At 46.0% G+C, this 23,410-nt stretch overlaps 1 protein-coding gene across 2 annotated transcripts in view; it reads left to right on the top strand.

Moving 5' to 3' along the window:
* Positions 1-23,410, top strand: part of KDM3B (lysine demethylase 3B) — a 106,972-nt gene that overhangs the window by 18,723 nt on the left and 64,839 nt on the right. For both annotated transcript variants that reach the window (XM_024215387.1, XM_024215388.1), the window contains exons 2-4: positions 9,483-9,650; positions 19,861-19,974; positions 20,460-20,565. In XM_024215387.1, the coding sequence (XP_024071155.1) occupies positions 9,483-9,650; positions 19,861-19,974; positions 20,460-20,565 (388 nt within the window). The remainder of the gene's footprint in view (positions 1-9,482; positions 9,651-19,860; positions 19,975-20,459; positions 20,566-23,410) is intronic.

Raw genomic sequence — 23,410 nt, forward strand, 5'->3', positions numbered from 1 at the left:
CCAAAAAGTTGGACCTGTTTGGCAGAAAGGTGTATTCAACAGGGGGGCTGCAATTACGTATAGCCAACCAACAGGCTATAGTGAGCCGGTATGGACACAATACATGCTCGGCATTGTCTAAGTTCGCTGAACTTCTTCCCCAGGAATCGCGAACAGAGTTCTCGGCTCTAGTTGAGGAAGGGAAGTTGATCTCCCGGGCGGCCCTCCAGGCGGCCCTGGATGCGGCGGATGCAGCCTCCCGCACATTGGCGACTGGGCTTGTTATGAGGCGGAGAGCCTGGCTTCAGGTCTCAGGCCTTCCACATGAGGTCCAACAGACCATCCAGGACCTCCCATTCGAAGGGTCCATGCTCTTCTCCGAAAAGACGGACAAGAGGCTACATAGCCTAAAGGACTCACGGGCTACCCTTCACTTGCTGGGCTTGCACACCCCAGTCACCCAAAATAGGCAGTTCAGGCCGCCACCGGCCCCGCGGCCTTACCAGCCTCAGAACCGCACGGACGCCTTGCGCGGGCGAGGCAAGACCGGCAGAAGGAGGCAACAACAGCAGCCCTCTGGCCAGTCATCTGGCCAACCAAGGCCACCATCAGGGCCTAGACCCCCAATTTGATGGCACGGTCGGGGACGACCTACCGGTCAGGACTCTGGACCCTGTGCCCGAATCACGTCGGACCGTTGGGTGCTTCGCACGGTAGAGAGGGGATATTCTATCCAGTTCTCCTCCCTTCTGCCCCACCAGCCCCCCTCCCCGTCCCTCTTCAGGGACCCCTCTCACGAGCAACTTCTAATTCAGGAAGTGCAGTCCCTCCTCGCAGCAGGGGCATTGGAGGAAGTTCCTCAGGAGCTCAGGGGCAGGGGCTTCTACTCCTGTTACTTCCTAATACCGAAGGCAAAAGGGGGCCTCAGACCTATTCTGGACTTGCGGCGTCTGAACAAGTTTGTAAAGAAGCTCAAGTTCCGCATGATCTCCCTGTCCTCTATCATTTCCTCCATGGATCCAGGGGACTGGTACGCCGCCCTCGACTTGAAGGATGCATATTTTCATATTGCAATAGTTCCCCAGCACAGGCGTTACCTCAGATTCGTCGTGGGCAATGCCCATCTCCAGTTCACAGTCCTGCCTTTCGGCCTGTCAGCGGCCCCGAGGGTCTTCACAAAGTGCATGGCAGTCGTGGCAGCCTTCCTGCGCAAGCAGGGGATTCAGGTGTTTCCCTACCTGGACGATTGGCTCATCAAGGGCAGTGCCAAGGCACAGGTGGAGGCTCAGGTGGTCTTCATCAGACGGACCTTCCTCGAGCTCGGCCTCCTGCTGAACGAGGCCAAGTCCACCCTGTCTTCCACCCAGAGGATAGAATTTATAGGGGCAGTCCTGGACTCGACACATGCCAGAGCGTACCTACCAGAGGCCAGGTTCCAGGCCATGTCCAACATCATTCTCGGTCTCCAACGTTGCCCAACCACCACAGCAAGAAATTGCCTCAAGTTGATGGGTCACATGGCTGCGTGCACCTATGTGGTGGGCCACTCCAGGCTTAGGCTGCGCCCGCTCCAGTCCTGGATCCCTTCTGCCCTTTCACCCTCTCCTTCCTGTGCTCTGCCAGACAGTGAGGCCAGTTGGCTTTATGAGGACATTGTGAGGCACTTCAGGGTCAGTATTGGGGGTGCTGGACAGCACCTGGTCCAGTTCCTCAAAAACAGTGATGTCCCCAGCCTGACTGACTGGAATATCTTGCCCTCCAGTACAGGAACTTCAGATACTTCATTCTTTCCCTGCACTGCTTTGCTGTCCGGTGGATGTCTGCCTGTGCCAGCCCCTCTGAAATCTCACTGTAAAGGTGAATGTTTCAACTGCTCCGTCCAAAATTGTGGAGTAGAAGGTAGTCTGCCCTGATATTGAGTTCCCAGGTATTGTTGGTGGGCCAAGCGACTGCTTTTGGCGCTTCCTTCATGGTACATTGGTATTGCTGTGAAAATAGTATAATAGGAAGTTGTTGTTCTGAGGTGGTTAATACATGTTGGACATTCTGTTGATATTGTTTATGCAGGATACCACCAGACATTAGTTTAACTATAAATTCCTTTATTGATTTCAAAGTCTAAATGCTATTTAATGCACATTTAAAGCACCCCTATAAATGTCTAAGCAAACATCACACTCATACCAACATACAGTTGTAAGTACCCGATCTTTGCTTATAACAGGAGTAGGCTCAGGATGCTGAAATCCATGTTGGCTGTGTCCAACATGGACAGACAGACATTAGTAATGAACTCTTTAAAAGCTCACCTTTTTATACCTCTTAACAAACAAGTGATGCAATTGCCAATTGCTGACTTTAACTAAGAACCAGTTTTGTGCAGCTTGGAGTTGACCCTTTTTCTTAGGCTGAAGAAGACAAAATTTATGACTGGGCCTCTTTCGTAAGATAACATTGGTATGTTAAAGGTTCATTACAGAACAACTTTTAACCAGTTTGTAACCATCTTCTATAATTTAAAGGCTTTTTTCGAGGACTTTTCCTCCTGTCTTATCATTTACCTTTCAGGTTCAGTTTTTCCTATTAAGCCACATTCTTTCAAGGCCTTCCCAACACTACTAACAAAACTTGCACTTCATGTGACCTACACATTTTTTTTCTCTTTTAACTAACTTATCCTACAGAACAGCACACTACTCTGGGAGCATACAGGGGACAGGTACCTTTTATAGATTGAGTAAGGGTCAGGAAGAAAAGATTTCAGTGCATTGTGGAATTGGAAGTGCAGGACTGCTGAAAATTGAGTCCTGGTACAGGCCCCATAACCTAGTCCACACTGCAAACGCACAGTTACAGGGGCGTGCTACACCCTTAAGTGTTCACTTACCCACATGCCTCAGGTACTTAGGTCTACTCATCCTCTGCTCATCTTCAGAAACGGGCTTCCAGGGTTTCCATTTGAATAACAGTTTATGGCACAAAATCATGCATTGACACGTTTATAGTCGCTAGTGTAGACAAACCTTAATTGACTTGATCAAGGTTGTGCAGGAAGCCTGTGAAGGCAGGAAATTGAACTGGGGTCTCTGGCTAGCCTCTAACTATTGGACCATCCTTCATTTCAACAGGTAAAATTTCAGACAGTTACATAATTAAGGTGATTCAGTTTTAGGAATGTCATTTGTATGTTTTTCCCTTTTGCATGTTATATAAAGACTTGAAATGTAAAGTTTTTTTCTGCTTGTTTTACCTTAGGTTGCATTTACATTAGACCTTTTTGAGAGCACCAACAGGCTACCAATGATTTTACTACCATATGATCATGCTTGTACCATGCCTAGATTTATTTATTTAGCGTGTGCATAGTTGACTAGCCAAGTGATGGCAGTGGCGTGATGCAATGCAGTTCTTCTAGGCCACCGCTGAATCTAGTCAGCAGGCATTCATTGACAACGTGCCTCATCGTCTGTGTTGCACCACAGCTGCACAAAGGGCTGTCACGAAGGCCCGAGTGATACTGGTTGGCTGCACAGAGACCTTACCCAGTCTGGAACCTGTTTAACAGGGATCATTGGCGACGGGGCAGGTCAAAACCAGGCGGGCAAATTGTGGAGTCGGCAATGAGGGACTGGTTTGGGATTATAACAGATATCCATTCCTCTCGCCAGAGTGTTTCCTCCCTAACATCCTGGTGTGGTGGATGAGACCCTAATGGGCAACGTAATGGCAAACATGCAGCTGGTGGCTTAAAAAGGTCATTGTGCAGTGGCAGGCTTGAGTTGGCGAGTACTTTCTCCAGTAACTTGCCAGTGGCAACCTCTCGTCTGATATGAGGAGGAGCAATATTGCTCAGAACTGGGAGCCATGGGAGTGGAGTCGGACGCAGGGTGCTGGAGATGATACGCATGGCGGCAGGTAACTGTGTATCCACCAGTTTGGTGTGTGACGGTTGGCTCCATACTGGTGTGCAGTACTCCGCCACCGAATACGAGGTGGCAAGAGCTGACATCCGCAGAGTTGGACCATGAGCACCATATGACGAACCTGCCAGTTTGCTAAGAAGATTGTTGTGCGTCTTAAATTTAGCTGCTGTCTTCTTCAGGTGGGCATGGTCACACCTAGATAGACCGGTTCTACTTCATGCTTCACCTTCTGACCATTCAGATAAACATCCAGTTCTCTGCTTGCACTGGCGTGATGAAGATGGAACAAACTGGAGACTGTTTTTATGACGCTTGGCTGGAGGCACAAAGTCTTACAGTAGTTAGCTAACTTTGTCATGTCCTGGTTTAAGGTGGCATCAAGCTCGTGGAACGTCTGGCCCTGGGTACCACAACAGATGGTGTCTGCGTAAATGAACTTTTGTGACTCGGTTGTTGGCAGGTCATTGATGTAAAGGTTGAACAGGGTTGGCGAAAGCACAGAGCGCTGGGGTAACCCATTGCTCTGTCTCCAAGCACTCATCTAGATGTGGTGTAAAACCAGGGTATCTCTTTGGTGTCTTGTTTACATGTGTGCTCCTCCTATTGCTGCTATGTATGGAGCTGAATAACTGGTGGGAAACTGCGGTGTTGAGGGGTAAACCTACTGTTGACAAGACCATAGTCTTCCATGGTATATGAGACCTGAATGCTAATGTAAGTAACCAGCTGAAAAAGAACTTGTCTTCTACTCAGGCCTTCCAGGCTGCCTTCATACATCACAAAGATGCAAAAAAGGGGCAAGCTCAATTTTAGTTCTTTATTGGCTCTTTAGTGTTCCCCGTTGTTGCAATAAACTAAACAAAGGGTTATACAGGTTTGTCCATCAGGCTGTCTCTATACTGCAAAAATTGTGTTCCTCATAATCCTTGGTAGAATAAGCTTTATTAGAAACTGTTTAGTGTGGATAGAGCCTAAGGGAGACTTACTCCATAGGGTGGGGAATTCAGGAACTTGAGCAAGTCTCTGCTTGTCTCACCCCAAGCAGCAGCAGTGGGTTTCTATAGTTTGCTAAGGACTTGTGTACACTAGCCTCTTTCAACAAAATTTCCCAGCACCAGCAATCAGGTAGTATAAACAAGACACCATTGGTATTCTTATACCTGCTCTGAGCAGAGTTACAGTGTAAAAATGCTACTGGTAGCAGGAGTCCTTGTCTAGACTAGTAACCCCATCAGTGGTAGAAATGGTGAGAAACTTTGGGAGAATAAAGGCTAATGTAGTCAAGGCCTTAGCATATTATTTAATAATTTTCTCCTTCAGACTCAGAACTGAAGACAAGATCTAATTGTCTTAAAAACCTCTGAAAACATTTTTAAAATGTATATTTGAATAAATCAAGTCCAGATGTAATAAATATTCAGATTAAGGTGTTTGGACACCCCAAACGTCTCTATTGTTGCAGCACCCTCACCATGGCTTCTTGACATTCCAGCATGTACGGTATGTTGCTGCCTTCCACCTCTCACATACGAAGAGCATATTATGTTTGTTCTCAGATCTTCTTGGCTTTGTCTTTACTTCTCTCCTCTGCTTGCCTTGCAAGAGCCTCTTCTTCCCTTTGCACAATCTCCATGTTATTGGCATCAGCTTCCTTCTTTGCAGCTCTTGCTGTCTTGAACAGCCTCCATGTGAATCTGCTTTATACATCACTTTGCAAATAGTCTGAAAATATGATTATTGGTGTATGTGTATCTTTGTTATATCCACACAGCAATCAATCCACACAAGTATTTCAGGCAGTCTTTACAAGTCATTCTCTGTCTTGTGCATACTCAATGCCAGCCATTTGGGGCAAAATAAAGAACTTATTTTCTACGCTTTGAATGTGGACACTTGAGAGTACAACCTGTTGGTCTCAGGCTGGTTAGCTTCCTCTTTATTGTGCTCCACTGTTTGGAATGGTAGCCTCTGCCACCTCTTCCTTGCATTGGTTGGCCTTGGAGAAGCTAGCTAGCAGATTTTCATCAGAAAAATAATCTGTTTGATACTGGTTCAGAACCAAAAATTGTGTAGCTCTCTATAGTTACATACAAAAACTGTACCCGCTGCACACGTCTAAATTAAGTATCCAAAGATGAAGGAAAAAGGAAGAGGGAAAACACTGAGGACGTGTCAGAAATAGCAACTATTCCCACCACTTTGTTGCTTATAACTTTTTGAAACTTCTCACCTTCTGAGCTAGAATTTTCTAGCCTTGATCTCCACCAGAGAAATTATTTTTTAAAAAAATTTACAAAAAGTTCAGCTATCTGAAAATGATGGGAGGGGAGGGGGAAGAAATGTATAATGGGGAAAAATCATTTTGGCAACTTTTAACAGCCCTTCTAAAGTAGAAATTTGGCAGGGTGCAAATTCTTGTAGAGTAGAAGTGCCATTCAGTATTCCAGTGAAAATTGGCTTTAATAGGTTGAATTGAGGAAGGTAGCTTGCTTGCACGCACGCATCGCTCTGACTAATATTTGTGTCCTAAATAAAAGGGCTGCCTATATATGAATAGCTAACTGTAGTGATGTAGAATTCTTAGGTGCTAAGGGAGTCTAGGAATTCTTTAGGGGAGCACCTACAAATATTATTTCTCCTGTGGAGCTCAGAAGCTTTTTTGGTGAGAGGTGGGGAAGTGTGGGTGGTCTCCAGCTTCTGTCCTTCGCTGTTGGCCCTCAGTAACGTTTTGTCAATTAGTAAAAGTCTTGATTGTAACGTACAACATACCACTGATGTTTTGCGCACTCAGAAGCGTTCTTCCATCAGCCTAGCTCGGGAGGGTGGTAGTGTTACTGCGCTGATGGAAAAATCCATTCCATTGACATAAGCTGTGTCTACAATAGGGGTATGGTGGTATAGCTACGGCGCCTTAGCTATTCTGGTATAGTCCCTGTAGTGTAGACATACCCAAAAGCTTGGAATGCGGCAGCATTAGTGTTTGATTTTGAGAAGGTGTGATGTTGTTGACATGAATTGTGACCGTATGGATCATTGTTGCAACCAGGGTCCTATGGTTGCACCAGGTCTTGTACAGAGGAGGTCAAGTGGGGTGTCTATGGAAAGGTTGTAGTTTGCTGGTTATGATTATGCTGTCTGTCTGTGTGTATCATTTTTGTATTTGAAGTTATGAATATTGGCTGTGTACTTGTATCTCAATGTGTTTGATTCTAAGGCCTTGGCTACACTGGTGCTTTACAGTGCTGCAACTTTCTCGCTCAGGGGTGTGAAAAAACAGCCCCCTGAGCGCAGCAAGTTACAGCGCTGTAAAGCGCCAGTGTAAACAGTGGCTCCCAGCGCTGTAAGCTAATCCCCTTGGGGAGGTGGAGTACCTGCAGCGCTGGGAGAGCTCCACATGGCAGAGGATATAAAAGGCTCTGGAAACCGCTCCATTTTGTCTTCTACCCTGCTTCTTACCTCTGGAGGAACTTTGCTACAAACTGAAGCTTTGAACAAAGGACTGAATGACCCATCCAAGCTGTGGATGTACTCCAGAGACTTGATTTGGACCTGCAGTTTATTTCATCGCTGCCACAAGCCTGAACCAAGAACTTTGCCATTACTGTATGTAATTGGTTCCATTTAACCAATTTTAGCTCTCATCTATATTTTCTTTTTATGAATAAACCTTTAGATTCTAAAGGATTGGCAACTGTGTGATTTGTGGGTAAAATCTGATTTGTATATTGACCTGGGTCTTGGGCTTGGTCCTTTGGGATCGGGAGAACCTTTTTTCTTTTACTGGGGTATTGGTTTTCATAACCAGTCATCCCCATAAGGAGCGGTGCTGGTGGTGAAACAAAGGAACTGGCGTATCTGAGGGAATTGCTTGTATGACTTCTGGTTAGCCAGAGGGGTAAAACCAAAGTCCTCTCTGGCTGGTTGGGAAACCCAGCCTTGGGCTGTAACTGCCCTGCTCTAAGCAATTTGTCCTGAATTGATACTCTCAGGCCTGGTCTATATTGGTGGTGGTGGGGGGGGATTGATTTAAGTTGCACAACTTCAGCTATGTGAATAATGTAGCTGAAGTTGACGTACTTAGATATGTCTTCACTGCGGTAAGTTGATGGCAGACGCTCTCCCATTGACTCCGCCTGCACCTCTCGCCCTGGTGGAGTACCGGAGTCGATGGGAGAGTGCTCAACGGTCGATTTATCGCATCTAGACTAGACGCAATAAATCGACCCCCGCTGGATCGATCGCTGCCCGTCGATCCAGCGGGTAATGTAGGCAAGCCCTCAGTTGTGTCCCGCCAGAGACCACTTCGTTACAGAAGGCAGTGTCCTTTTAGTGGTTAGATTAGGGACTGAGACTCCTGGATTCTGTTCCTGTCTTCACCACTCATTGTGTAACTTCAGACTGGTCACATCACTGTCTCCGTACTTCCATTTACCTGGCTGAAAAACAGGGATGCTACCTGAGAGATTGAGGGTTAATATGTTAAAGTGCACTGCAATTGTATTTTAGGGGAGACTTAATATATTACAAAGTTTCTAGTGAGTAGATAAATCTGGATAATCCCAAATACTGACAGAAGTGTGTGTCCATATTTTAGAGAATGGAATAGCAATGCCCACCCAATGTAAGAGAAGAATTTCCTGTTTAGAGTGTGCTCTCTGGATATGAAGCATACCTGACTGAATAGCACTTGTAACAATTTATCATAACTGTTGGGCCAATCTGTTGGAAACGTAGGGTGGAAGGGTGGGTTTGAAAGCAGTTAAAAATCCATATATTTGATTAAAGGTCTAGAAAACATGACCTATGAAGGAAGATTGAAAAAATTGGGTTTGTATAGTCTGGAGAAGAGAAGACTGAGAGGGGACAATAGTTTTCAAGTACATAAAAGGTTGTTACAAGGAGGAGGGAGAAAAATTGTTGTTCTTAACCTCTGAGGATAGGACAAAAAGCAATGGACTTAAATTGCAGCAGGGGTGGTTTAGGTTGGCCATTAGGAAAAACTTCCTAACTGTTAGGGTGGTTAAGCACTGGAACAAATTGCCCAGGGAGGTTGTGGAATCTCCATCATTGGGGGTTTTAAAGAGCAGGTTGGACAAACACCTGTCCGGGATGGTCTAGATAAAACTTAGTCCTGCCTTGAGTTCAGGGGACTGGACTAGATGACCTCTCAAGGTCCCTTCCAGTTCTATAGTTCTATGATCTTTGAGAGGCCTGTTTGGAGTGTGTTACTTCCAGCTGGATTTTTAGGGTAAGGGGGCAACTGGACCATGTCTTTCATCTCTCATGGAAAGATACAATACCTGAAATTGGTGGGGTATGGGGGGGGAGAACGAGGAAATGAACTCTTTCCAGTTTTCTGTAGTCACCATGCACTTCTCTGATTTGTCTCTTTGGTAGTGTGTGTGTGTGTGTGTGTGTGTGTGTGGTAGCTATGCAGACATGACGATCTAATATTGATATGAAGCATGTGTTCTCAAGTGATACTAATTTTCCTGACTAAAGCTGAAGTCTTTATTCATGTGGGTTTGTAGGGTTTCCACCACCTACGGTGTCTGAAACATGTTAAATATGTTTTTGTAGATCTTTGTGGAGTTTGATGGCTGCAACTGGAAGCAACATGCCTGGGTGAAAGTTCATGCTGAAGAGGTCATAGTGTTGCTGCTGGAAGGGTCACTGGTATGGGCTCCTCGAAGTGATCCAGTTCTACTTCAGGGAACTCAGATCTCACTTGCACAGTGGCCTGCACTGGTAAGTATTTGGCCAGAACAGTGACACTATTTAGGGAAGTCATCTCATAACTGAGATTGTGGATATCTTTGCTATAAACCTTTTGTTGCAAAGCCACCTCTTAACATTGCCAAACTAAACTGCCTGAAATTTCTAGGAGCTGTAATCCAGAAAAAAACGTGGGAGCTGGGAAAGGTGCAGAGGGGATTTGGACAAGATCTATGTAAACTTTGAAGTTGTGAGAACCTCTGGGTTTTTCACTCCCTCCTCTCTCCCCCCCCCCCCCCCCCCCCGAAATGGTATAATTTTTTAAAACATCTTAGGGCTTGTCTACACTTAAAATGCTACAACAGCACAGCTGCAGCTGCACCACTGTAGCACTTCAATGTAGACACTACCTACACCGTCTGGAGGGGTTCTCCCGTCGGCATAAGTAATCCTTCTCCTCGAGACAGTAGCTAGGTTGATGGAATAATTCTTCTGTTGACCTAGTGCAGAGGGACTTACGTTGGTTTAACTATGCCACTCAGGGATGTGGATTTTTCACACCCCTGAGTGACATAGTTATGCTGACATAATGTTTTCAAGTAGATCAGGCCTTCGCTTAGCTCATTTATTATGAGGTCCCTGATAAGAATCTCTCTGATATAACTTGGAAAAGTTTGGGTTAAATTTGGAACTACAATTTTTTTTTCAAACCTCTGAACCCTGTTGGCTTTATAAAGTCTGCAGAGTCCCTGGAAGACTTCATAAAAGATTGTTTCTCGAGGGCCTGGTCACTACATAAAAGTTAGGTCAACATAGCTAGTACTGTCAGTGAAGAATTCACAGTCCTGAGTTCTAACCTATGCTGACCTAATGCCTGGTGTAGATGCAGCTAAGTCGATGGGAAAATTCTTCAGTCTACCTAGCTGCTCCCACTCGGAGTGGTGGATTACCTACAGAGTTGAAAAACTCCTTCTGTTGATGTCGGAAATGTCTTCACTACAGTGGCATAGCAGCAATGCTGTAGCTGTGCTGCTATAGTGCCTGTCGTGTAGATGTGGCTGTAGTCTCTGGCTGAGATTTCTTGCAGAGTCTGTAAATGCCCCCCGGGTATACTTAGTCTGTGTGGCTTGCATTCCTCAGGAGAGCTTTTGAGACCAGAGATGTTAATGGCTGGCAGAACAACTAACAGGGTATTCATAACTTGTGGACTGTAGTGCTTTCTAAGGCAGTTAGATGTTTAAGCGCTACAGGATCTAATGCCGTGTCTAGACTGGGGGGAGGGAAGAACGGGGGGGGGGGGGGGGGGGGGGGGGGGGGGGGGGGGTGTTATTTTAATCTTATTAATACTTGTTATCTAGCATAATTTGAAATACCACTTAGCAACTAGTTTAGACAGTTTAACACGTTTAGAATGGTTAGCCAATCTCTCCCTAGGTTAACTTTTGTGTGAATTTTGTTTTTTTAATAATCAGATTTCATACATGAACAAGAAACAGAGCAGTGCAAAGCCTCTATAGCTCACTAACTCAAGGGTTCTCAAACTGGGGGTCGGGACCCCTCAGGGGGTCATGAGGGTATTACATGGGGGGTTGCGAGCTATCAACCTCCACCCCAAACCCTGCTTTGCCTCCAGCATTTATAATGGTGTTAAATATATAAAAAAGTGTTTTTAATTTATAAGGGGGAGGTTGCACTCAGAGTCTTGCTAGGTGAAAGGGGTCATCAGTTAAAAAAAAGTTTGAGAGCCACTGCACTAACTGGATCTGACTCTTAATTTGCAATTGACTTATTGGTTTAGTTATCTCAGATACAGGGCAGCTTTTAACATTTTAAAATATATAGGCAAATTTACCAAATTAAACTTCTGAGAAATAAAACTGGCATTTGGCTATTGATGAAAAGATTAGTAGTAGTTCTTAAGGCTATGGGGGTCCCCCGTATCTGGACACCCACCTGTACAAGGTCCCCAGTATGCCCAGGATCCTTAGATTCAAGATCTGAATGGCCTGCTCCCAGGCTTTCTTGGTCAGTGAGGACCACAATATGTGCCTCTATTGCCTTGGTGAAGCCCAGTGCAATATCTGCCAGATCTTTCCTAGATGAACCTGTCAGGCCCATGAATTCAGGCTTGGAATATTCCTCATGGACCACACAATGAGGCCACAGTCCATTCCTGACCTGCCAGACCCCCCCTGTGCATTGGCCAGAGACACTGAGAAGTACCTCTGCGAGCATGTTGGCCTCTGGCTCTAACATCAGAGCACAGTTAGACTGTCTCAAGCAGATGTGAGGGTGGTAAGAGCAAGCACTCCCACAGGAAACATGAGAAATCCCCTTCCCAAGTTCTTTTGCAAAAAGAGAGGACGTCCTTCCTGACACCTCTTAGTCAGGTGAGTCTCTGTGCTGGTATGGGAGTGTCAGGAGTTCACAAGGCATATGGTACTGGTGTCCTGTCACCCAGGGGCAAATCTGCTCCCTAAACTGGCTCTAGTTGAAGGGATGGGACCATCCTCAGTACTGGCAAAGGATACCAGTGCTGAGAGGGAAGGAATTGGTACTGAGGACTGTGGCTTATCTGAAGACAATAACACTGGTGGCACTAGTGAGACAGAAGCCCATTCCACTCTCCAGTATCCAGTTAGATACACTACTGTGGAGGACATTACTATTTATACGAGCCCCAGAATCGCTGATACTGGGCTTGTCTTCACTACCAGGAGATTGATGCTAAATCGACAGCAGAGTGCTCTCCAGTCAACTCCAGTACTCCAGCTCCCCAAGAAGAGTAAGGTAAGTCGACCGGAGAGCATCTCCCGTCGACGCAGCACAGTGAAGACACCTGTTGTAAATCGACCTATGTTACGTCGATTCCAGCTACATTATTCACATAGCTGGAGTAGCGTAACTTAGGTCGACTTACCCCAGTAGTGTAGACAAGGCCACTGTCAGATCCAGTCCTAACCAGGGATGTCCCTAAACTTACTGGTACAGTTGAGGCACAATAAGGTCTCCCATACCAATGGCACTGCCAGTTGATTCAGAAGCTTCCTTTTCCTCTGCGTTCAGAGTCAGTGGGAGAGCTTCCCCAATTCCCCCAAGATAGGGGTCAGCCCTCACAGAGGCTCCAAGATCTCATGAGCACCTTCCCTCTCTCATGGGTGGGGTGTAAGTGTGCGGACTCACCCCTGCGGCGCCTCCTGCTGGTCACTTCCGGGAATTAGCTCATCCCAGCTCCGGAGCACCCTCTGCAGGCTGGTGTCCCGCTGCTGCTTGGCCCCCGTGTCCGTCCTGGACCCGGTGCCCTGTTGTCTGCGGTGCTGCCCCCTGGCAGTACCCCCACAGTTCTGCGTCTCCCTCCCAGGGGAACCCCCATCCATTATCCCCACTTCGCCTCAATGTTCGGCTATTGCCTAGTCTCTGTCTAGCCCCCGTTCACTGGGGCAGATTGCAGTATCAGCCACTCATCACAGGCAAAGGGGTTCGGACTTGCTGCCACTGCCTACCCATGAGCTGCCCCCTGCAACCCCAGTACCTATTAGCCTTATGGTAGGCCGCAGCCTGGGGCTTTCCAGACTGGGGCTCCCCGGCTCCTCTGCCTTTCCCCAGCCCTGCTCCACTCAGGTACCCTGTCTCTAGCTCCCTGCAGCCAGGCCCATCTCCCTCTACAGCTAGAGGGACTCCTAAGCTCCTGGCTCCCAGCCTTTTTATACAGGCCAGCTGTGGCCTGATTGGGGAAGTGGCCACAGCTGGGCCACATCCCAATCAGCCCAGCTTTTAGAGCTGCAGCCCTCTCCAGGGCTGCTTTCATGCCTGTCCACCCCGCTACAGGGGGACTACCCAGTTCAAGACCAGCGGTACCCTTCTCCACAGGGACCACCTCTTCTCCACTACATCCTTTTATACTGGTCTTATATGGGTCCCAGGGACCCCACTATGTGACAGCTTGAATCTATAAGGTCACATCAGGAGTCAAGACAGCTTTCCCCATACAGGGAAGAACCTCAGCCCCCTAAGAAACAATCTAAGAAAGAGGAGCAAGCTGACTAGGTGGCACCGCTTGCCACTGTGAGGTTATCATACTCGTCCCCAAATGAAGCGATCACATTGGCCTCATTGTCACTGCCTAACTACAGATAGTTTCAGGTCTCCCTGAGCAGAAATATGGATACACTCCACGGCCCCCTGGAGGAAGTACAGGACACCCTATATAAGCTACTAGATATTTTCCAGAGTGCTGGTCCCAGTAAGGTGGCACTGCCACTTAATGAGGCCATCTTTGAATCAGCCATGATGGCCTGGCATACTGCAGCCACTTATGCTTCCATTCTGAAAAGAACAGATAAGAAATATTTTGTGCCACCTGAGGAACTAGTAATCTGCCACCTTAACACCCCACTCTGAACTCTTTAGTTTTGTAAGCTGTCTCCAAATGAAACAAACACCCAAGTCGGCACCCACTGATAAGAAGGCCAAACATTTAGACTGCTTTAGGAGAAAACTTCACTGTGGGGAACTTACTGTTCCACATAGCAAGCTATTAAGCTTGAATGCTGCAGTATGATTTTATTAATTACAGTAAGTTCTTGGAATTCACCAACAAACTCCCTCAAGATAGACTTCAGTTCCAACCAATTATCAATGAAAGTAAATTGCTAGCTAGATCAACCTCCAGGCCTCAATGGATGCATCAAATTCAGCCTCCTGCTTGATGGCAACTTCCATAGTCATGAGATGGGCCTTGTGGCTCCAGTCCTCTGGATTTCCCAAAGAAGTCCATCCACAGTGGTGGATCTGCCTTCTGAAGGAAATAACCTATTCAGTTAGAAAACAAGTGAACCTTTCTATTCCAGGAGTGGCCAACCTGTGGCTCTAGAGCCATATGCGGCTCCTTGTATAGGCATCGACTCTGGGGCTGGAGCTACAGGCGCCAACTTTCCAGTGTGCTGGGGGGTGCTCACTGCTCAACCCCTGGCTCTGCCACAGGCCCTGCCCCCACTCCACCCCTTCCCACCCCCTCCCCGAGCCTGCCATGCTCTCACTCCTCCCCCACTCCCCCAGAGACTCCTGCACACCACAAAACAGCTGATCAGGAGGTGTGGGGAGGGAGGAGGAGGCGCTGATTGGCGGGGCAACCGGTGGGCGGGAGACGCTGGGAGCGGGGGATGGGGGGAGCTGATGGGGGGGGGGGGGGGGGCGGGGGGGGGGGGGGGGGGCTGCTGACGAATTACTGTGGCTCTTCGGTAATGTACATTGGTAAATTCTGGCTCCTTCTCAGGCTCAGATTGGCCACCCCTGTTCTATTCCATCAAAGACTTAAGAGCAACCATTCACTTGCAGATATCTGTACATATTCCAGCACTGCAGAGGAAATACCCCAAGACTCTGTATTACAGACAACAACCAGCTCCTCAACCATTCTACCATCAAAGGGCCATTGAACTGCCTAGGAAACACCAGAGAATTCAGCCTCGTAAACACAATGTCCTCCCTTTATTCTTTTTCCAGCCTCAGCCTCCCACTAAAGAATCTTTTTGATGGGACTTTCAAGAGCTGCAAGTTAGTCCACCTGTTGCGTTTACCCATTCATTCATTTCTCTATCCCTCTTCAGGGACCCCTCTTATAAGAGGATGCTCTGACTATAGAGTCCCTGTCACGCTTGGGAGCCATAGAACCAGTACATCTTAGCACAGGGGAAAATAATTTTACTTAAGATATTTCCTTATTCCCAAGAAGAAATGAGTCTGGAAGCCATACAAGATCTTAGACAGCTGAATGTCTTCATCTGCCACTCATGTTCAGAATGATCATGCTGGTCTTTATAATTCCCTCACTAAACAAGGGTGACTGGTTCACAGTTCTCAGTTTAAAGGATGCTTATTTCCACAAAGACATCCACGCTACACACAGATTCCTCAGATTCGCTGTAGGCCCTAGACCACTACCAATACAAAGTGCTTCCCTTTGGCCTCTCAGTGGCACCGAGGGAATTCACAAAGATCTTATTGGTAGTGGCAGCTCACGTACATCACCAGGGTTTCAGTGTTCCACACCTTGATGACTGCTGCTCATGGGGAAGTCCTATAAAGAAGTACAGACAACATCCCTATCCCTATTTAGACTCCTAAATTCCTTAGGGCTCCAAGTAAATGTAGAAAACTACATTTGAGCTCACACGGACTATAGATTTTATTAGAACAGCCCTATATTTAACCAGAGCCAAAGCATACCTCTCGCAGAACAGATTCCAGGCAATGACACCCTTTGGAAGACTGTCTTCCCTGTCTACAGGCATGATTACAGACAGTCTACATGCAAAACAAGCACAGCCTGGACAAACTGATCTTGCGCCCCCACAGAGTTCTGACCCTGCTCTCCTGGTGGAAGACGGGTAGGTGGTGTGCATGGGGGGCTCCCTTTGCCCCTCCCTCACCCACAAAGGAGATTAATTACAGACACCTCTCTGCGAGGATGGGAAACCTGCCTCAACTAACATGTAAGACAAGGTATCTGGACCCACCAAGAATCCCCTTTGCACATATACATTCTGGAGTTGTGTGCCGTTCACAGAGCCTGCAAACGATACCGACGGTTTATTTGAATCCTGCACATTCAAGTCATATTGGAAAACTTGACAATGGTTTGTATCAACAAACAGGGAGGAGCAAGGTTCACACCTCTTGTCATAGAAACTGTCAATCTGTGGAACTGGTGCATTAGCTGCCAGATCACCATCTCAGCAGTGCACTTCCCAATGATGCACAGCACATTGGTAGACAGCCTCAAAAGACTTTTCTTCAAAGACCAAGAGTGGGAACTACATGACTGGGTGATATGAAACATCTTGCCTGACAGGAACCCCACTGCCGAGATCTCTTGGTGTCTCAGGAGAACAAGAAATTCCCCACCTACTGCTCCAGAGGGGATGCATTTATCATTCACTGGTCAGAACTGCTGATGTACAAATTTCCTCCCATCCCTCTTTTACTTTGCATCCTGAGGAAGATCAAATAAGATGGAGCATTGGTGATCCTGATTGCTTCAGTGGCCTAGCTCTGGTTCCTGAGCATTCTTTGGATGTTCTTGGGTCTGTGCAGCCATATTCAGCTTTTCCCAGACCTACTGACTAAAGACAAGGACAAACATCCAACATCCCAACCGAGCATCCTTCCATAAGAACAGCCATACTTCAGAACAAAGGTCCATCTAGCCCAGTATCTTGTCTTCCCACAGTGGCCAATGCCACGTGCTTCAGAGGGAATGAGCTGAACAGGGAATCATCAAGTGATCCATCCCGTTGCCCATTCCCAGCTTCTGACAAACTGAAGCTAGGGACACCATCCCTGCCCATCCTGGCTAATAGCCATTGATGGACCTATCCTCCATTAACTTATCTAGCAGTGTGGTATTTGATGCAACAGTCAAGGATCTTGGACTAATCCACAGGGATTATCTTTTTCTTCATGCTTTGGTTCCTGTTTCCTGGAGGCTTGGTTGGCAATCACCACAGATTGATGGGTCCTTCAAGTAATCAAGGATGGTTATACCATTCAATTTCAATACATGTCTCCTTTCCACCCCTCTTCCTGCTCCCTTTTCAGGGACCATTCTTATGAGAGTGCCGTTCATCAGGAAATAAACTGATCAAGCTCAGAGCAATAGAGTTAGCATGTCAGGGAAAACCTTTTCCAATATCCTCCTATTTCCTCATATTGAAAAAGAGAGGTGGCTAGATCCAATTCTAGACCTCAGGAACCTCAACAAATTCATTTGATATGTCAAGTTCCACGTAGTAACTCCCACTTCAGTTGGATACCATGGACTGGTTCATTACCCTTTACTTCGATAGAGGATGCTTATTTTCATGTGTCAGTACTCTTCTCCCCCCCACCTGCCCTCCCCTGGAAAGGCAATCTGAATTTTCCAAGAGTGGTGGCTTCCCCAGATTTATTCAGTTCTAAACTGAAAATGTCTGATATTTTGCTCTTGAGCAGGAGAGAGTCAGCAATCTCGAATAGATGCATTCATGATTTTTTTTGGTCACACCATTTTATGTATCTTTTCCCTCCATTTCCTCTGATCCCAAAAGCGTTACAGAAAATAAGGCATGAAAAAGCTCAAGTTATGTTGGTGGCTCCTGCTCGGCTTCACCAGTTTTGGTTCTCAGATAATAAATTTATCACACTCCCAGTTTAGGAAGATGTTATCACAGAGTCACAGTCTGATTCACACCCAGTCCTCATTGCATCTCACGGCCTGGGTGATATTTGAATGCTCTCAATAGATAAGTGTTCTTCAAAGGTGCAGAGCAGTGTTCTTTGGAGTAGAAAATTATCCACTAGGACTACGTACACCACCCATAAAGAAAAAAGTTTCCATTTGGCAAAGACTAAAGGTTATGCTCCATGTCAGTGTTCTATTCCAACAATATTAGATTATTTCTTATCTTTAAAGCACTCTGGACTATCTATCTCTTCAATCAAAGTCCATTTGGCAATGGTATCTGCATTCCATTCTCTCGTAGAGGGATGTACAATTTTCTCTCATCAGTCAGTGAATACATTTATTAAAGGGCTTGGCCACACTTTTCCTCCTGTGGGAAAGCTCACTCCAACATGGGACTTTAAATTTAGTGATTTCTTTGCTGATGGATTCCCTCTCTCTTCTCCCCCCCCCTGCCCCCTTTTGAACCTCTGGCAGATTGTCCAATTAATCTATCATCAGTGAAGGTAGCGTTCCTGGTGGCAATTACATCAGCATGTAGAAAAAGCGAATTACAAGCCCTAATGATAAGTCCTCCATACAGTTTTTCACATGGATAGAGTAACTATGAGATTGCATTCACCTTCTATTCCTAAAGTACTATCAGATTTTCATATCCGTTTATTCATTTACTATTCCCCCCCCCCCCCATAACACATTCTTCACCTTTTGAATTTAAATCAGATATCTCAGATGTGAGAAGGTGGCTGTTACGAACTAGATCAGGGGTTCTCAAACTGTGGGTTGGGACCCCAAAGTGAGTCGGGACCCTGTTTTAATAGGGTTGCCAGGGCTAGTGTTAGACTTGCTTGGGCCCAGAGCCAAAGACCAAGGGCTTCAGCCCTGAGTGGTGGGGCTCAGGCTTTGGCTTCAGCCCTGGGTGACGGAATTCAGTTTACAGGCCTCCACCGCCTGGGGCTGAAGCTCTTGGGCTTTGGTTTTGGCCCCTCCACCCGGGGCAGCAGGGCTGGGGCGGGCTCAGGCTTCAGTCTCTCTCCTCCCCCCCCCCCCCCACCCCCCGGGTCATGTAGTAACTTTTGTTGTCAGAAGGGGGTTGTGGTGCAATTAAGTTTTGAGAACCGCTGAACTAATCTTTTTGTAAAACTTCAAGACTCTTCATTGCTGATAGTAATAAATCAAAAGGGATGACCGTTTCATCACATATTTTCAAAATGGGTATTGTATTACAACTGCTTATGATATTAATAAGAGTCCACCATCAAACATCTAACCTCACTCCATCAGAGCGCAAGCTGCATTGATAACATGCTTAAGTTGGGTTCAAATATCGGAAATATGTAGAGCAGCTACCAGATCTTCAGCTCATAGATTTATGAAACATTAAAACTAGAAATTAATAGTACAAAGAGCTTTTGATCTGGGAATTTGTTCTCTTGTGCTGCTGTCAGGTATCTTAATAGTATTCCTGACATGCACTTTAGTTTGTCAGAAAATGACCGTAACGAAAAATTCTTCCCTTCATTAGTCTGTCCATAATAGCGTTTACTGCTACATGACATGAAAGTATAAAAGTGCCCCTTTCAATAGCAATGACTGTAATCTCCTGTGATACTTTGGCTGGGTTGCTGGGGCTCCTAGAAATATTGGGACTCAGCACTGATAAGTCCTAGTGTAATTCCGCTTTCTTATAAGGAGAGTTGGCTACCAGATGATTTGGAGAAAATGAAATATGCCTTTCACTTTCATTAAATTGCTGGCAGTGGCGCCTCTTGTTTTAAAATTCAGGCTCTGGGAAGTGCAAGCTACTTGACGTGGGCTATTTTTGTTGTTTGTCTTCAGTATTTATGCTGCATTTGTTTAAAAATGACTTACTTACAATGTTAACTTCTTGGTAATGAAATATTTTTTGAATGATTGGGGCATCCCCTGTGAGGATATGAATCCTGCAGAAGGGTATTACTTGTGTCTGAGTGTCCCCCTAATCTGTTTCCAGACCCTTCATTCAAGTTTTCTTCTTCACAGACCTTCACTCCCTTAGTAGATAAGCTGGGTTTAGGCTCCGTGGTTCCTGTGGAGTTTCTTCTGGACCGAGACCTGAGATTCCTGTCTGATGCCAGTGGATTATGTCTGTTTCAGGTACTTGAAGAGGCATTCTCAGACAGCGTACAGATTCCACTTCATACCATGCTTTCCAGGTTGATTCTTTCTCAAGATGTGGTGGGGGTCCTCATGGGTATTGGGTAGATAGAAAGGGCATGAAAAAATACAAGAATTGGCCCTGATCTCCAGCTCCATTCAGAAAGTCTTAAGGTCCCAGCTCTTCCCCATCCTTTGTTTTAGGAGCCTCTAGTTGCTGAGTGCTGCATAGACCCTCCCCATCCAGAGGGAATCATTGCTATAGGGGTTCCAAAACTGCTTGTGCATAGTGGTCTTGATCAATTTCCTGGCATATTGAGAAAGCTTGTTTACTTTTGTTTTGATGGAGGTCAGATCTTCTTCTCCATTAGAGCTTCCAGAATAGAGAGACAGAGAGAGGCCAGAGAGCTGTGACCCCCAGTAGTATAACTACTATGTTGTCTACTGGCTTTCTTGCATTCAAAACTTTTTTATGTCATTGGCAGATGGGAACAGAGAGTCAGAACCAAGTTCTGCAGGAGCAATCTGAACTGAGAGACTCGGTCAACGCATTAATTAGTGACCAGAAACTTCAGGAAATATTTAGCAGAGGTAAGACCAACTGGCTTGCAGCTTGGGGGCTTGGATTGTGCATGAGTTTGTGTTCCAGAGAGGAGTCCCAAAACAAACAGTAATACCCATTGTTTGAAGTTCCACTCTATAAGTTAATATGTCTAGAATTCTTTGAGGAGAGTTTAATTATTGTTTTCTTGCAGTTAATTGGAAAGGTAGATTGCTGTTTAACTGGAATTGTCTGTAGCGATTGCTCTTTCACAATCACTGTAGTTAAGGTTGCAAAACAGCTTCCATTATAATCCAATCCCAGGCATTCACAATTTCCCCAAATATCAACCGTTTGGGCTGAATTTTTAAATGCTTAGTCTGCCTGAAGGTGAATTCTTCTGAAAAATAAAACGTAATCCTTTAAGCCATCTTTGCTATCTTGAAGGCCGAAAACCCCCCACTTTGCTGTCTGAGATTCTAATTATGTCCTTTTAAGCATGACTGCACAAATGACTGAAGTTTTAAACTTGGCATCACCCATCCTTACTCAGTATGGCATTCTGACTTGCTCCAATTGCTGGACCACACAGGTTTGTGTGTGCTACAGCTGTTGGCTAACAGAACCTGGGTGTCTTAGCTCAGGCAATAGAGGCTTATAGTTTTCAATACAGAGGCTGCAGAGTTTGAACCCTGCTACCAATGATCTTCTTGGAGCATCACATTACATTGGTTTGGACATAGTTCTTGGTGGGTACTAGTGCCTTTGGTTTAACACACACATGAATGGTAGGAAGAAACTTCTCATCCAGGCAGGTTACTCTATTAACTGTCTAGTATGGAATTTCTTGCCCTTTCTTCTGAGGCATTTGGTTATGGTCACTATCAGTGTCAGCATACTGGACTAGATGGACCTCAGTGGTTTGATTTCTTCTGGCAATTCCTGTGTTCCAAGATTTGGGAAAAAACTGCGCACTGCACATTGGCAGTAGAAAATTTCCTTACATCTGTAGAAGAATTGTGCATACATATCCAGGTAATTAGGCATATTAGTTGGTTCCGTGAACTTGTTTTTTTGCTTGCAGTTTACACTCAGACGGGATACAAGTGAGGATTCTTCTTCGAGTAATATCCTTATGGGTGTTCCACTTCAGGTGTGATTGTGCCCCATGAACCTCCACAGGGAGGCAAGTGTGGTATTCCGGTACCTCACCAATTGGCTACTGGAAGATCCATCTTACGATGAGACCTTATTAGTCACAAAGAAGGCCATAGCACTGTTCCTAAAGCTAGAGCTTCAGCTAAAGATCCAGAAGTCTACTTTAACCCTTGTAGAAGGCCTAGAATTCAGAGGGGCATCCCTAGATGTGACAACCACCAAGGCTTACTTTCCAATGCACAGGTTTATGACACTATCACACTTTGTCACTACCATCTAGGTCAGTCTTCAAACATCTGCAAGAAACTGCATTAAACTCTTGGGGCATATGGCAGCTTTGCACCTTCATAGTAAGCCATCCAAGGTTGCATCTTCGCTCCCTACAGGGGTGGCTCAGAGGGGTGGCTCAGAACCATCTGCCTTCCAAACAAACACAGCGTAGACAGGAATTTGTTCTCTCTCTAAGTTCCCCTAGCCTCTGTTTACCAGAAGCTGGGAATGGGCTGAAGCACTTGGCATTGGCCACTGTCAGAAAACAGGATACTGGGCTAGATGGACCATTGGTCTGACCCAATATGGCCATTTTTATGTTTTTTGGTAAAGGACTCCCTTGATTGGTGGGAAGACTCCCATAGTGTCCATGCTGGTGTCCAGTTTACCCAGCCACCCCCAGCAGTTACAGTAACAAAGTAACAACAGATGCATCTCTATTGAGGAGCGCACCTGGACACTCACCCTGTTCGGGCTGGTGTTCTCCCAACGAGGTCACTCTACACATCAAGCTGCTGGAACTCAGAGCAGTTAGAAATGCCTGTCTCTGTTTTCTGCCATTGATCAGGAGCAGGTGCATCAAGATCATGACAGATGATGGGGCCTACATGTTTTATATCAATTGAGAAGAGAGATCCCCCTTCCGTTTATGACAAAGCTGTAAGACTATGGAATTGGTGCATAGACAATTGTATCCATGTGTCTGCAGTATACTTTCCTGGCATTCAGGACTCTCAGAAGACATTTCTCCCAGGATTACAAATGGGAGCTGGACGCTTGGTCTCTCGATCACACATTTCAGATTTGGGGTCTCCCAGAGGTGGACCTCTTCGCCACGGCCAAGAACAAAGGTGTGCTCAGTTCTGTTTGAGAGGGGTACTGGGCCATCACTCCTGGGGGATGCCTTTCTCCTATGTTTGGCATCAGGACTGCTATATGTTTTTCCCTCCCCAACAACTTTACAACTGAAGGTGGTGAACAAGGTAAGACAGGACAAGACCAGGGTCATACTGATAGTCCCAAAATGGCTGAGACAGACATGGTTTGCTTACCTCATGCTGCTGGCAGTTTGTCAAGCAATGTGCCTCCTGACCATTTCCCATCTCCTTTCCTTCACCCTAGCCTGAGAGTTTGTCATATCATAGCATGGCTCATTGATGGTTTGCAAGGATAGAAATGACCTGTTCTGTGGAGGTACTGTTAAACAGTAGACATGAGTCTAGCTGCAATATCTACCTTCAGAAATGGAAGAGATTCAACTGTTGGTGTGATCTGTGGCATCTTTCACCTGTTTCTTCCTCACTGTCAAATATTCTGGACTACCTCCTGGAACTGAAGAAGATGGGGTTATCTATGAGCCCTATCAGAGTTCACTTGGCAGCTATAACAGCTTTTCATTCTCCCGTCAAAGGTTTCTCAGTGTTTACCTGTTGTATCATAGTGAGATTTATCAGAGTAGGGAAACTC

This window comes from Terrapene carolina, unplaced genomic scaffold, assembly GCF_002925995.2.
Source record: "Terrapene carolina triunguis isolate 2854851 unplaced genomic scaffold, T_m_triunguis-2.0 Scaffold629, whole genome shotgun sequence".
Classification (NCBI taxonomy): Eukaryota; Metazoa; Chordata; order Testudines; family Emydidae; genus Terrapene; species Terrapene triunguis.